General features: G+C 40.3%; 1 protein-coding gene across 5 annotated transcripts in view; it reads left to right on the forward strand.

Annotated features, from left to right (window-relative positions):
* The window catches only part of SCGN (secretagogin, EF-hand calcium binding protein), a 156,009-nt gene that overhangs the window by 42,095 nt on the left and 97,675 nt on the right, over positions 1 to 16,239 (forward strand). The window contains exon 11 of one of the 5 annotated variants that reach the window (XR_004265512.1): positions 5,857 to 6,375. The exons of 2 other annotated variants lie outside the window; for them this stretch is intronic. Coding sequence is in view for 2 of the 3 variants with exons in the window: in XM_032268640.1 (XP_032124531.1) it covers positions 5,857 to 5,985 (129 nt within the window). In the remaining variant the exon portion in view is untranslated. Of the gene's footprint in view, positions 1 to 1,465; positions 3,180 to 5,856; positions 6,417 to 16,239 lie in introns of those variants that run through there. 2 more of the 5 variants (XM_032268641.1, XM_032268640.1) reach the window with 2 other exon arrangements.

Below are 16,239 nucleotides of genomic sequence, written 5' to 3' on the forward strand. Positions count from 1 at the left end.
TAATTCAAAAGGAACTTATTGGGATTCTCCAGATGATGTGTTGACCTAAAACATATGTACACAGGAGTTCATTATTAATGTTCTCCTCTGATAATTGAAGGTGCATACCTTTATTATGTCTTTCCTAGACTGTACTGGATCTTTCTTTGTCTTCTAGGTTTCTTTAAAAATATTCACATGTAGTTTGTAAGCTGTAGTCAAAGGAGGACCATTAGTTGAATTTCACATTTCTTGGCTTTACAGAGTCTTTCCTGTGATTTTTTTCTTTATTTTCATTTCATAAAAAAGGGCCATGTGATAAGTAAACAAACCGATACCTGGAATTTATTTTAAAAGCAATTGTCAGAGAGCATATGCCATGGGGTCAGCAAGGAGCTGGCCCATGTTTCCAAGTTGGGGTCAGGGATTTTGGTATTTGCAGTAATAACTCTGAAGTAAGCTGATTTTATAGTCTTTTAATTCTTGGACAATCATATATGATATATATGTTGACTTTAAATGGACAAGATTATTTAGTTATCAAAACACCTCATTCCCCAAGCTCTGAAAAATAGCACCCAAGTCTTTCCTCTGTCAATCCGATAAGATAGAAGGACCCTGAGGAATAAATATGATTTCTTTTTTTCCAACAAATGTATTGAGATATGATTGACACTTTAAAAAAGCACTGTATATACTTAATGTATACAATTTAATGCATTTGGAGGTAAGTATACACCCATGAAACCATGATCAATGACACAAACTTATTTGTCACCTGCAAACATTTCTCTAGCCATCCCTTGTCCACCCCTTTTGTTTTTTACTCTTTTTCTTTTCTTTTCTTTTTTGTTTGTTTCTTAACATAACATTTAATTTCTAAGTGTCAATACAATATTGTTAATTATATGCACAATAATTTCTGTACAAGTTTATTATTATTTTTTTTTTTTTGAAATGGAGCCTCACTCTGTTGCCCAGGCCAGCGTACAGTGGTGTGATCTCGGCTCACTGCAACCTCCACCTCCTGGGTTCAAGTGATTCTCCTGCCTCAGCCTCCTGAGTAGCTGGGATTACAGGTGCATGTCACCATACCCAGCTAATTTTTATATTTTCAGTAGGGATGGTATTTCACCATGTTGGCCAAGCTGGTCTCAAATTCTTGACCTCAAGTGATCTGCCTACCTTGGCCTCCCAAAGTGCTGGGATTACAGGCTTGAGCCACCCTGCCCAGCCTCACTCAGCACAGCATAAAAGTCAACACAAGAATCTACAGCTTAAACTAGAAAGTAGAATGGCAAGAAATTCAAGATCTCTCAAGAGAAGGTAGAAATGTAAGTAATAACATTGGAAGCCAAATAAATTGGCTGCCAGAAGTGACCTGATGTCTGCCTGGAAGTGATGGGAGTTCCTGCCCACAGGCCTCTCTAAAGTTCTGTCTTTTCCTTAATGGACACCCCATTTGGTTTTTCTCTGCTACTGACAGGAAGAAGGTTGGCAAGACGGAACAATACCTAACATTATTGATAGACTCAATAAAGGACTGCATCTAACATGTGCCTCTCTAAAGAGCTTGCCCTTCGCATAAATGTTTCTTTTCACTTTTAAATTGTAAAAATGATACATGTATCATAGAGAAATCAGAAAACAGAAAACAGAAAAAACCAGAAGCATAACCTCTATGTTCTAACAGACTATGAACTGACTTCTTTCCTATGTATGTTTTTATATAGTTGAGATTATAGTGAATAATAGACATTACAGTATAATAGTATATATAATGTAGAGTACACTATGAATAGTCGATTATAGAATAATAGTAAGGGTCATTCAGTAACCACATAATATTTCACCTGTGGTTAAATCATAATTTACTTAAACATTCCCCTACTACTAGTAATTTAGATGGTTTCCCATGTCTGTGATTCAAAACAATAATGTAATAATATCCTTGTGCAAAAATCTTTTTGTATGTTTGGCCTCATCCCAGGAATAAAATTTCCAAGTCAAGTGGTTTGCATGCTTTAAAATCCCTGGGATCTATTGTCAAATGACAGCAAACATCTTAAGAAAGAGCAGGTGTGCTTTCCCGTTTCCTTCTTCAATGTCCCTTCCTCCAACCTGACTTCTCTTCCACTCACTTCCTACCCAGAAAGTTGATGATGACTTCATTCTGACCTTGCTTTGTCTATCAAGGAAGATAGCTCTCTGGTATATATAGTATATGTTTTCACACTATTATGTTAGTAACTTAATGTGCTGTCATCTCTTGGGTGATGAAAAACTTTTAAAAGAGAGGATAGGTGGCAAGGAGAAGGCAATGTAATCCGAAAGAATGAATATCTAACAAAAGAATGTCTGGGGTAGTGGGAACTGGCGATGAGAAGAAAGTTGGAAGATTTAAAAGGTTCTTCCTGGAACTTCTCAAATTAAAGCACTGCTGGGTACACCACTTTCTAGGGGACTTCCCAGTATCTGAGCAGACGTTTCCATTTGCCTGGTAAAGCGATCTTAAAGGAACAGCAGTGCAATTTCTTATTTTCACTTTACAAAGCAATGTCAGGTAATAATTTGTAGACAAGCTGAGGCATGTTGGTAGCGACCTGGATGGATATCTTAAGCAATAATGGTTTAACTTCTGCCTGTCGCCTTGTTTCCAAACACTAGCATGGCCAATAAATAGCAAACTGGAGACAGAAAACATGTTGTAATGTTGTGTGATTAGAGAATAAGGTTCTGGTTAATTACGTATGAGAGAATGGTTTTTAGTGGACGACAATAAAATGCACGTACCATCAGTGAAACTCTAGTTCAGCTCCTCTAGGGGTCAGAATGTGGTGCAGTGCCTTGGGGTCATAATGACTCCAGGACAGAGATTTGGGGAGTGCTGGTTAACAGAAGGCTTGGACGTGACATTTTATTATTTTAAGAGAATTGGAATGAACAGGAAAGGGTGGATATATGACAAGAGCAGGAAGGCTGCATTTGAGGACAGTCATTCACTAATTTCATAGCTAGAACTGAGCACCGACTACGGGCAAGAACTGGGAAGAGAAGGCCAGCCCCAAAGGTCCCCTGTTGCCAGGATGAAAGGGAGACAGATCAGCATTTTTCAGTCAATTTTATTTCAGATCCACTCTCACACTGTCCCAGGAGATGAATGAGGAAAAAATTACATTTTTACATGAAAGGTTATGATACAGTGTAGTGATTAATAGACACTCTAGGGCCTGCCTGCCTGGATTTGTATCTTGGTTCTGACTTGTGTCAGCTGTGTGACGGTGGGCAAGTTAATTAACTTCTCTGCGCTTAATTTACTCCTCTGTAAATTAATGATGAAAGTAGATGCCACCTCTGAGGGTTGTTGTGAAGATAAGCATTAATATATGCTTACCTCAGGAGCCTTTCTGCACTTACATTACTGACTTGTGAAAATTCTTATTAAGACTTAGTCTCTGAGATTTTCCAGTGATTTGTCTTCAGTGACGTGCATTTTTGAGATGTGGCATTTACGTCTCCTGACTCATATTGAGTTGCCCAACATTAAAAACATAACTCAAAAGGTCGAAAGAAACTTCCCTTACACGCATCCACATTCATTCCCACATCCCCTAACACACACACATTCACACACCAAAAACATTTTCTTCTCACTGGAAGGAAATAATGACTATCTCAGGAAACAAAGCCCATTATTCTTCAATTAGAAAAAACAAAACAAAACATAAACAAAGTTAGAATCGTTTGAATGAGGTAAATATATTGGGGAATTAATTCACACTCACGTATAAATGACTACAACTTGAGTATTTTCTAATAGTGGGATTTGCCAAAAGAATTCTGGGGCCGTTTAGTGGAGAAAAGTTTTAGCAGCGTCATTGAAGATGCTGAAAAGCGCACATCCCCACATCGCACAGGACAGCAAATGAGCTCCCAGCAGGGGGTCTCAGAACGCAGCCTGCTGTTTTCAGGACCTCCGGGCCACATGTATACTTGCCTGGTACTGACAGAGCCAACCTATTGACAAGGTCGAGTTACATCATGGCCTCAGAGGCTAATCATGCAGGCGACTCTCCACAGAAGAGTGAAGTTGATCAAGTTTATCTTCTGGTCCTAGACTCTTCCAGCTCCTGAGATCTCTCTGAACGCCAGCCCTACTCCGCTGTTGATTTATTCTGCTCTGCCATCTGGCTCCCAATTTCTGTTGCTCTCTTCTCCTTCCTTCTATTAAAAACCTGCTATCAAGGATAGATTTAGTGTCAGTCATTTACCCCATTGGACAGTGCAAAATAACAAGTTTTAATGTGGCTCGTTAGTGAAGGAACAGTTTTTTTTCCTCCCTACTGACAGTATTTTTAGTGATTTTGGTTTTGGAAGCGAGAAAACCTTGGGGGACGGTTGGGTAATGGGCAGTGCTTCCCAGATACCCCTGAAACCAAACCCTGGGGGTCGCTGCCTTCTCTGTTCACTCATAAAACTGCTGCAATAATCAAGGGGCTTAGAAATTTGACTACTTTTTTTTTCTCTCTCTCTGGACATTGACCTTTAAATAGAGTTGTGAACAAAAGTTTTCTGAAAAGGAATTTGGTGGAAAGCCTTTATTCTCATTAATAGGTTTACACTGAACCGAGGAGACGCCTTTCAGTGCAAACCAGGGTGCAAAGAACAAAAGGAAGTTTGGCCTTTACAGAGTTGGGGCACACACAGGTTGTCAGTTAGTTCTGTTATGCAAATAAAGGATTCAGACTTGCTTAGTTCCCATTGGTTGTTGGAGCTGACTTCTGATTGGTTAGTTTAAGTGAGTTCTGATTGGTTGGCTCAGGCGAGCTCTGAAAGTCCCAAAAAGAAAAAGGTGTTGCTTCAGTAAGCTGTCACCTCTAGTCATAAAAGTGTCATTTGGATCCATTTTAAATTTAGTGCCAGTAAGCCATTTGAGATCCGTCTTGAAGGATGGGCTCTTTCATGTTGACATTTATTCAGGGGTGCGTCACCACTCGTGTAATTTCATTAGGCCAACCTTTTCTCCATGAGAATGTTACGAAATTTTACAATGAGCACTTAGCTGAAGTCAGAGGACTGTTGAGGACTGTCTCCCATAGTCAGAGGACTGTGCGCTTGGCGAGCTCACATGGCGAGGGAGGTCCTCTGACTGTTGGAGACAGTACTATTCTTGGGCTCAAAAATGCTGCCACAGCTGTCCAGCTTGGCAGGAGGCTTAAGCTTTCTCTGCACCTCTGTTTCCTAATCTGTAAAAGAGGCGGCATTATTTGCTTCCCAGCATTATTGTGAAGCTTAAATGAAATAACCTATGAAGAATCAATTTGTTCAAGCATTCCTCACTTTTGCAGGCTTTTAAGCTTGAAGTAAAAAACTTTTCTAGCTAATAAGTATCACATTTCTAGCTAACATATCCCTTGGAGTAAATCTTACATCCCTAGCTCAACCACGTGTTTTAAATTTACATTCAGTATAACCATATTTTTTTAAAACCAGAGACACAAAAACCTCCTGCAGGGAGATAATGAAATATACGTTCTCATCAGTGAAGCAAGGCAGAAATTTATGATCGTGGTTCACTACTTTGAAGCAAAGTATCTTTACCATGTTTGCTAATAAGGCAGGCTTTCTATAAGAACTGCAGGGAAGTGATGTGCATTTTTTTGGCCTGAAGGGACATGCTGAGAAATGAAGCTGTTGGCAGAAAACTTATCCTTTGCAGTATGTTTCGTGGGATGAGGTGATAGACTCATTCTCTCACCACTGGGGCCAGTCTCTTCCAAGGCAGGACACACCCCAAGTCTAGGGAGCATCAGAGGGTGTTAAAGGGTGGGACCACTATTGGCTTGCCTGTTGACATACTACTTTTGTCGCCCTCAGCCCAGCATCAGCGGGGTGGACCTTGATAAGTTCCGTGAGATTCTCTTGCGTCACTGCGATGTGAACAAGGATGGAAAAATTCAGAAGTCTGAACTGGCTTTGTGTCTTGGGCTGAAAATCAACCCATAATCTCAGACTGCTTTGCCTTTTGCTCTTACTGTGTTTCTGTGCTCTTGCTGCTAGAATTGTATCTGTGCATTGCTGTTGGGGACACAGTGGACAGACTCACAAATGGTGTGCTGTTCTTGGGTAAGGGGAGGGATGCTAGAGCCTTCCTTCCACTGGCATGATCTATCCCTGCCTCACTGAAAGACTCCATGCAGTGTTTGTGTTGTTTTCCCCTTGACCCTGGGCTTTGCTTTCACCCCAAAGACTCAGCTCCCCTTTAGGTGACTCTGCCTATCCTTCTCCCATCAGGGCAGGTGAGTCCATTCATTTTGTGCTTTTCTTGTGGGCTTTCTGCTGAGTCTGAATGGTATGTGGCATTTGTGGTAATTCTGTAACTTCAACGTAGATTTTGTGTGAGTGTGTGTGTGGAAATAAAGCTGCAATTGGAAACACAAATGAACTGGTAATTGCTTTTGTTTTGTGACCTTTCAAATGTTCTACCTGATGGTTTGACAGAAAAACCACTAATCTAATGGGGGTTGGGGGGAGGGTGGAGAATAAGAGTGGAGGACAACATCTTCAAAGAAATGCGCACCACCAATCCTTCTGTAGTTCTCACTACATGTGAGCTTGGTGAGCTCACATGGCTAGGCAGGTAGATACACAGAAGAAATTTGAAGAAAATGTTTCCCAAGTAACCCAGGTGTCTGCTCCCTGCTCCATCCCTTCCTTTTCCAACAGGGCTCTCCAGCAAATCTGGGACAATGGCAGCTTTCTCCTAGGTACCTGAGTGCCTCTCATGGGTGCCTCTGCATGCTCCTGGCCCCAACCTGTGCTCTGCTCACTTCTCTCTTGGAATCCTGATGCCATCCCTATGGAAAGGAGACTGCTGGGGCAAGGGCAGAGCCTCTGTAGGGCAGGCCCCACTTTTCTTTACTGTCTTCACCCTTTATAGTTCATAACACCCCTACCTTATACTAGACTGTTCAGTAATTTCAGGCTTAGTGAAATGTTACAGATAATTCAGACAAATTAGTATAGAACAGTGTATTTAGAGCTGTTCATAACCCAAGAATTCTACTGTTTACAGGGATTTCTTTCATTGCACACCCTGGTCCTAACTTGATTTTCTTCCCCTCAGGTCTCCCTTACCTCCAACATGTAGATCATTAACCTTAAGAACTACTATTTACTAAGTGCTTTCTACATGCCAGGTACTTTCAGGGGCTTTCAATACCTTAAGTAATTTAATCTTTACCAAATCTCTGTGAGATAGGTACTATCATGATACTCATCTTAGAGATTAAGAAACTGAAGTAGATAGAAGTTAAATAACATGTTCATTACTGTAGCTTTTAGCAGTGCGAAGTCAGGGAGTCTGACTCTGGAGTCCTGTGCTCCTAACCACCACTTTATTTTTTGTTTTTATTTTTTACTTTTTTGTAATGAGCTTTTGCCATGTTGCCCAGGCTGGTCTCAAACTCCTGGGCTCAAGTTCGAGCTTCTGAAAGTGCTGGGATTACAGGCATGAACCACCATGCCTGGCTAACCACTACTTAATTACAGACAATTTTCATGCACCTTGCAGGAAGCCTTGGCTCCTTCCTGTAGGTTCACTTTCAGTGGGATCTGCCATACCTCTCAGTAGGATACTTCTCCAAGTCTGGGCCATTCAGCCCGGAGTACACTTTGTGGGAGCTTAAAGAAAATCCAGGAAGCACCACAGGGTGAGCCGAGCATGCAAGATTCTTCTGTTGATTGTCCAAATGGTGAGCTAACTGTGCACACATACATCCTTCACAGGACAAACCACCATTTTTAGGATTGAGAGCATCAGAACCCACAAAGAGGGAAAACATTCTGTATTTCCAGGATATCACATTATTCTGCAGTGATTAATTCCTCTTAATCTCCTGTTTTCTTGCTGTATTTTAAATAACAGAAGCCCTTCATTTTTAACATAGTTGAATTTATTTTATATTTATTAATTGCAGTATATTTTATTTTTGTTTTGAGAAAACCCACTCTATCTGTCACAAATCCATCCATCCTCCACTATCACTTTTTTAAACGTTAAAAAAATTGTAGTTGTGTGTGTGTGTGTGTATGTGTGTGTGTAGCCATTTAAGTGTATAATTCAGTGGCACTAATTACATTTAGAATCTTGTGCAACGATTACCACTATGTCTAAAGTTTACTTATCATGCCAGACAGAAACTCTGTATCCACTAAACAATAACTTCCAATTTCCCTCTTCTGCATTCTCTGTTAAGCTCTAATCTATGTTCTATCTATATAAATTCATCTATTCTAGATATTTTATATAAGTTGAATCATACAATATTTGTCCTTTTGTGCCTGGTTTGTTTTACTAAGCATTGTAATTTTATGATTTATCCATGTTGTAGCACATATCAGAATGTCACTCCTTTTTATTGCTGAATTATTTGTTTATTCATTTGCCTATTGATTGACACTTAGTTTGTTTCTACCCTTTGGTTATAGTAAATAACGCTGCAAGGAACATTGCCATATGAGCATCTGAGTCCCTGTTTTCAGTTCTTTTGTATATATCTGTAGGAGTGGAATTGTTTTATATATTGATTCTATGTTTATCTTTTTGAGAAAATGCCAAACTGCTTTCCATGTAGCTGCAACATTTTACATTCCCACTAGCAATGTATGAAGGCTCTGATTTTAATCTCCTGCTCCTAAATAGAGCTTTTTCTGGAACTGCCAAGAATCAGAACTGGGCCCAAGGCTGAGCTATAGCCACTTAATTTATGACTCTTCCTTTAGCTACATGAAGGGGGTCTCTGAGGCTGTTGCTCCTGCAATGGGTGTACTGCATTCTTAGCTAAGAATGTGCATCCTCTCAGTGTCCATCTAGCGGTGGCTGAGATGAACATGAGGGTGTGGAGGGACATTTTATTCTTTTAGAAAGAACTTGTTCAGACCCACTGAAAGCATCTACTTGCCTGAACACCAGCAAGTGTTTAGTCATGGCACATAGCTGAGACTCTATCAGAAGCTCTCAGGTTTCTTGCCCTGTTATAATCGTAATAGGGGATTAAGTAGCTGGGACTACAGGCATACACCACCAAACCTGTATTTTTAGTAGAGACAGGGTTTCGCCATGTTAGCCAGGCTGGTCTCAAACTCCTGGCTTCAGGTGATCTGCCCACCTTGGCCTCCCAAAGTGCTTGGACTACAGGTGTGAGCTACCACATCTGGCCATGATTTCTTCTTTTCTGTTACCATTTCTTTCTCCTTCTCTCTTTCTCTTTCTTTCTTTCTTTCTTTCTTTCTTTCTTTCTTTCTTTCTTTCTTTCTTTCTTTCTTCCTTTCTTCCTTTCTTCCTTTCTTCCTTTCTTCCTTTCTCCCTTTCTCCCTTTCTCCCTTTCTCCCTTTCTTTCCTTTCTTTCCTTTCTTTCCTTTCTTTCTTTCTGGATCTCACTCTGATGCCCAGTCTAGAGTACAGTGATGTGATTTCAGCTCATGACCTCTGGGGCTCAAGTGATCCTCCCACCTCAGCCTGCTGAGTAGCTGGGACCATAGGTGTGTGCCCCCATACCCAGCTAATTTTGCTTATTTTTTGTAGTGCCGAGATCTCACTGTGTTGCCCAGCCTGGTCTTGAACTCCTAGCCTCAAGTGATCTTTCCATCTTGGCCCCCCAAAGTGCTGAGATCACAGCTATGAGTTACTGCACCTGGCCCATTTGTGTGATTTCTTCCTTAAAATGATAAGCCTTTCAAGAACAGTCTAGAAACAACCATAGAATTTTAGAGTTATAAGTACACCATCACTTAGATTGCATTATTAACCAGCCAATTGTCAAACGTGCCTTCAAAAAGAAAGTACTGTATTAAGTCAAGTATATGTATATTTAGAATTTAAATCCCCAGCTGTAAGCATACCTATGTGCAATCTCAAGGCAGTAGAAAAAAACTGAAGAAATTCTAACATGGAAATACGGTATCCTTAGCCAAAATAACAAATACAGAGGATGGAAATGTCTATCCTCACAGCAGAGCAAGATAAAATATACTGAAGCCAAAGCACAAGAAATGCAATTGTGTTTAAGGAAGGTTTTACTTGACAGTTAAGTTTATTGCTCACTGGAAAAAGAAATAGGAAAAGATACTTAATTTTCTTCTCTGAAGGCCTTATGTAGTTTTTTAAACTTATTAAATATTGTCATAGTAGGACATGTTTGGGAAATAGAAATACTTTTATTTATTTGTTTGTTTTGACACAGAGTTTCACTCTTGTTGCCCAGGCTGGAGTGCAGTGGTGTGATCTCAGCTCACCACAACCTCTGCCTTCTGGGTTCAAGTGATTCTCCTGCCTCAGCCTCCCGAGTAGCTGGGACTACAGGCATGTGCCACCATGGCTGGCTAATTTTGTGTTTTCAGTAGAGACAGGATTTCTCCATGTTGGTCAGGCTGGTCTCAAACACCTGACCGCACGTGACCCACCCACCTCAGCCTCCCAGAGTGCTAGAATTACAGGCGTGAGCCACCATGCCTGGCCTACTTTTAAATTACCCACACTCCTATGCTGCTCTATTTCTAACAAAGCAACTGCCATCACTTTTGGTGTATCTTGGCTAATCTTTCTGAATTATAGGCATTGATTACATAGCTGTTGCTATAACACAGCACATAGCTTTGTATTTAACAATTTTTATTTATTGCTTAGTTTGACATTTTCCAAGCATTTTTTAATATTTCAGTTTATTTGATAATTACTCTTTTTTGTTCATTTGTTTTGAGATGGAGTCTCACTGTGTCACACAGCCTGGAGTGTAGTGGCATGATCTCAGCTCACTGCAACCTCTGCCTCCTGGGTTCAAGCAATCCTTACCTCAGCCTTCTGAGTAGCTGGGACTACAGGTAAGCAGCACCATGCCCAGCTAATTTTTGTACTTTTAGTAGAGACGAAGTTTCATCATGTGGGCCAGGCTAGTCTCGAGCTCCTGGCCTCAAGTGATCCACCCACCTTGGCTTCCCAAATTGCTGGAATTAGAGTAGCCAATAATTGTTATTGAAATTAAAATTCCATAGAGTAGATACACTGTAACTTCCTTAAACATTGCTGTATTGTAGCTTCTCATTTCTTACCAGTATAAATTGTGCTGCAATGGACATGTTCATGCACGTGGCTTTGGTTGGTTCCTGTTTGGACAAGTTTCTTAGGATGAAATCCCAGAAGTTGAATCAGAGGCTAGGAACTTTTTTGTGGCTTCCTAAATTCTTTCCAGGAGGGTATCTTTCTCTGTTGCTGTCAGCAGTGCCTTAGAGCACCAGTTTTACTGTAGCTTCTTTGGCATGAAATACCATAGTCTTGTGTGTATGTGGTTTGTTTGTTTGTTTATTTATTTATTTATTTATTTTAGACAGAGCACCATCTTGGCTCATTGCAACTTCTGCCTCCCAGGTTCAAGCGATTTTTATGTGTCAGCCTCCTGAGTAGCTGGGATTGCAGGCATCTGCCACTATGCCCAGCTAATTTTTTGTATTTTTAGTAGAGATGGGATTTCGCCATGTTGGCCAGGCTGGTCTCAAACGCCTCACCTCAGGTGATCTGCCCACCTTGGATTCCCAAAGTGCTAGGATTACAGGTGTGAACCACTGCACCAAGCTGAATATTCCAGCTTTTTATAATACATGTTTGCCTTTTCAATAGGAAATAATTGATCCCTCACTGTAGGTTTTTGTTTTTGTTTGAGACAGGATCTGTCTCTGTCACCCAGGCTAGAGGAAAGTGGTGTGGTATCTGCAGCCTTGAACTCCTGGGCTCAAGTGATCCTCCTGCCTTGGTCTCCCAAAGTGCTAGAATTTACAGGTGCTGAGCCAAAGTGCTCACCCAAAGTGCTGAGCCGCTTTGCGCCCGGCATCTTGGCTTTTACCTGTAGCTACAGGAAGACACAATAATTAGCAATGTATCTAGTTTACCACTTCACCAGTTCACTGAATGAACTGACTCCCATTTGGAATGATGTTCAATCATCCCATTACTCTGATGTACAAATAGAAAAGATGGTCTTTCTCAAATCTTAGCTTAGAGGTCACATTTTGTAGCTTGAGATAAGCCTGTTTATATTTTAAACTGTTTGAAACTGAAGCAGACAGAATTTGAAGGAGAGATATTCACAGACAAGAATATTTATTAACAGAAGGAATTTGATTCTAAATATGCACAAGTATATTCAAACTTCCAAACATAATTAGCAAGCTTCATAACTTATGGAAAGTACCCCGGCCTTGAAAAATCTCAGCTGCGATAAGATTGTGAGCATCACTTTTAAAATTAAAACATAAAAATAAAGGATTTTTAAATTAATTCTCTCTGCTCTCAAACGTATCAGCCCTGATCTATTGATTCAAGGCAGCCCACAGTTATTTAGCACCTATGTAATTCATGGTACTATATGCTCTGATCTACAAAGGTAGATGAGGTTTCAAAAAGTCCTGATGCTTTCCCTCAAAGCACACAGAAGTTTATATCATAGATCAGTGAATCATTTTCTGTTGATAGTTCAGAAACTGTATCCAAGACTGCAAAATAACATGTTGTATCTGGAACACTATAAGACTCAGGGCAGTTTATTGAAGGCATATTTTCCTTGAATCCTCTCCAAGACAGCATCAAAGCTTTTTGTTGCTGTGTCGTTTTTTTTAAATGATGTGTCTCACTGGAGAAAAGACCCACAGCGGGGTCCTGTAGAGTAGCCTGGGATCGTGTGTGTACAATAAAAAATCAATAGCCTCCATAAAATATTGACTTGCTGTCTTTGCAGAGTGCACACTTTCAAATGATCCTGCCTAGTGTGTATTGATTTGAATAGTTTTTTAAAAATCTGTATTTTTACTGGATATTGGAAAATACCTTGCTAGAACTAAAAAATGTACCAGCCATTGCCAGGTTTTCTGAACAGAGTATATTAACAGTTGATATGACAAGCACTAGCCTAGCCATACACCCAGATTGCACTTGGCTACAAATTTGGGTTAGCCATGCATGTTGAGTACTGCCTGTTATTGGAGCCAGGGTTTACAAGATCTTTATAAAAGACTGGGTATTGTCCCCATTTCCAGTGATCATGTAGTCTCAGGGAGGATGTGGTGTGACATTCTTAGGAAACTACCCTGTCATGACATGCTGAAGATAGAGGCGGATGGGAGCCGTACTGAAGTTAATCAGCTGTGGGATGTAAACTAACATTTTTAAACTACCTGCCCTGTCCCAAGCACTGGGCTAGGCCCTTGACATGTTTAGTCTGACACTTTTCTAAGGAGTACATGGAAAGTTTTCCTTCAATTTTGACAGTGTAGAAACTAAGGCTCAGAGAAATAAAACAATTATTGTCAAGTCCCCATGACCAGTAATTTGCACTGCAGGCATTCAAATCCAGAACAGCCCAACTCCAGAGCTTATGCTTCCTATTTTTATACCATCATGTGCAAAAAAAGTGTCTGAGAAGACAGAGGTCAAATGCGATCAGAGGGAAGAGCGGCTGGTCAGGGACACTATCTTAAACATTTGAGATGCTTTGAACAAAGAAGCCAGTCTGTCTTTGAAGTTATTTGGGGTTCCACTATGCTGTTCTGAAGTTATTTGGGGCCACCAACCAATAAATCCTCACAATAAATAATGTGAACTTGAGGGAGGTGATAAAGAACAAGGTCAGAAAGAAATCAGAATGCTTCCCCCACCCCCTTTATTTGATACATGGTCTTGCTGTGTTGCCCAGGCTGGAGTGCAGTGACAATCATAGCTCACTGCAGCCTCAGCCTCTGGAGCTCAAGTGATCCTCGCAACTCAGCCTCCTGAGTATCTTGGACTACAGACACCCACCAGCGTGGCTAATTTATATATATATATATAATATAAAATATATTTTAGAATATATATTATATATATTAAATACATTTTAGAATATATATTATATATATATATTATAGAATCTTACCATGTTTCTCAGATTGGCCCCTTTAACTTAAAATGTTTCCTTTAATCAAAAATATATATTACTGAAATGTAGATGTACAGCATCAGCATTAAGAAGCATGTGAAGCCAGGCGTGGTAGCACACATCTGTAATCCCAGCACTTGGGGAGGGCAAAGTGGGAGGATCACTTGAGCCCAGGAGTTCAAGACCAGCCTGGGCAACATAGCAAGAACCCATCTCTATAAAAGTTTTTAAAAATTAAGCAGGTGTGATGGTGCACACCTATAGACCCAGCTGCTTGGGAGGCTGATATGGAAGGATTGCTCGAGCCTGGGAGGTTGAGGCTGCAGTGAGTCTGATTATGCCACTGCACTACAGCCTGGGTGGCAGAGTGAAACTCTTGTCTTTAAAAACAAAAAAAAAGCATGTGAAAAAGAAGGTTGGGTTCCACAGCGTCATTTACTTAAAAAACTTGATTGATATACTATTTTAAATGGTTAATTTACTTATTAGAGCTGTTGCTTCTAAAATATATCTTCCTCTTGCTTGATTCTCTCCGGCATCTGTAGCTTTTGCCACTTAGATCCTCCTTTTCTTTTTGTTTTTTATCATCAACTGCTGTCAGGCGTCAAATCATCCTGGCTGACAGCAAAATTACCGTGCATTTAGACACAAGTGACAAGGCTCTGTCCTGGCCATGTTTTCAAAGGAATCCAGGTGGTTTTTAAAAATATACTTATGGGCCATTATTAGAAAGTGGTAACGACTGCTTTTCAGTGGAAGGTCAAGACAATTTGTCTGACAAAGTGATTTGTGAAGCTTCCCATAGTGAATGAAGACTATGTGTGGTCATCCAAAAATAAGCAACGGGAGGTTGCTTGGGGAGAATAAGTGGCATCTAAAAAGCCTTAATGAAGTATCAATTTCCCACAAAAGCGAAGAAAAGCAAGAAAGATTAACAGCTTTCTGTTAGTTACACAAAAGGAAAACGCGCTGGTGCTGGCCACCCCTCCTCTTCACCGTAGGAGGTGAGTTTCAGGAGTCCGGCAGTGCCTTTGGCTCAAACAGTGTTCGTATGTCAGAGTGCTTGCCATGCGACTCAGCAAGTGACTTCATCTGTCCAAGAGTCTGTTTCCCCATCTATAAGAGAAATATCATCTATCAACCCAGCAAGGTAGTTGTGGGAATTAAAGGCGGTGAAAAATAAAGTCATGACACGGTAGAAACTCAGCAGATGTGAGCTCCTGACTCGTTCTTCTGCCCATGAAGCATTTTTCAGCTACTTGTGAGGACGGCAGAAGGGCACCATGCGTGTTTTCCCCACTGTTGTCTTGGATTTGTGCTGTGTTGATGTGGAGCTCAATTGTTTAAAACATTTTTTTTAATTGGCCAGGTGCAGGGGCTCCTATCTGTGACCCCAGCACTTTGGGATGCTGAGGTGGAAGCACTGTCTAAGGCCAGGAGTTTCAGACCATCTTGGGCAACATAGCAAGACCCCTGTCTCTACAAAAGATGTTTAAAAATTAATTTTAAAATCTTTCCTTTCACCCTCTCTCTCTCCCTTCCATCTACATGCATTTAAGTACATGTGTGTTTTAGGAAAATATGCATGTTTATTGTAGACAAAGCAGATAAGCCAAAAGAAGAATGTAAACTCCCCGCAGTCCACATTACAGGTAGATGTACTGTGTGTGTGCTGAGGGAGGCTGTGCACATGCTTCTATATCAGCAGTCCTCAGCCTTGGCTTACCTGGGGAGCTATTGAAGTAGATGTCTGAGACACCCACTCAGAGATTCTAATTTAATCACGCTGAGGTGGGGTCTGGTCATGGGATGTTTAAAAGCTCCTCAAGTGGTCCTTACTGTGCACAACCAGTATCTGCTGTAGACTTTTTTCTATCCTTATATCACATTTGCACAAAAATAAGCTCATAGCCTGCTATTTCCCCTTAATACACTGTGAAAATCATTCAATGTAGATAAATGAACTTCCATAAAATAATTTCTTTTTTATTTATATATTTTTTATTTTACTTTATTTTTTATTGCATTTTAGGTTTTGGGGTACATGTGAAGAACATGCAAGATTGCGTAGGGACATGGATGAAACTGCAAACCATCATAAAATAATTTCTAAAGGCAAAAGCTAGGAAGAACAAATTTATTCAAATAAAAGAAACTTAAAAGATATAGAACTAGAGACATTAGAAATCTGCATGCAGTGAAAAGGTGAATATAAATTAGAAATTCCATAAACATTTCAACTTAAGCATCTGCAAAGTCATATATACATTTTGTCTTTCACAGAGATACAATATAC

This window comes from Sapajus apella, unplaced genomic scaffold (assembly GCF_009761245.1).
Source record: "Sapajus apella isolate SASKATOON/1434 unplaced genomic scaffold, GSC_monkey_1.0 scaffold184, whole genome shotgun sequence".
Lineage (NCBI taxonomy): Eukaryota > Metazoa > Chordata > Mammalia > Primates > Cebidae > Sapajus > Sapajus apella.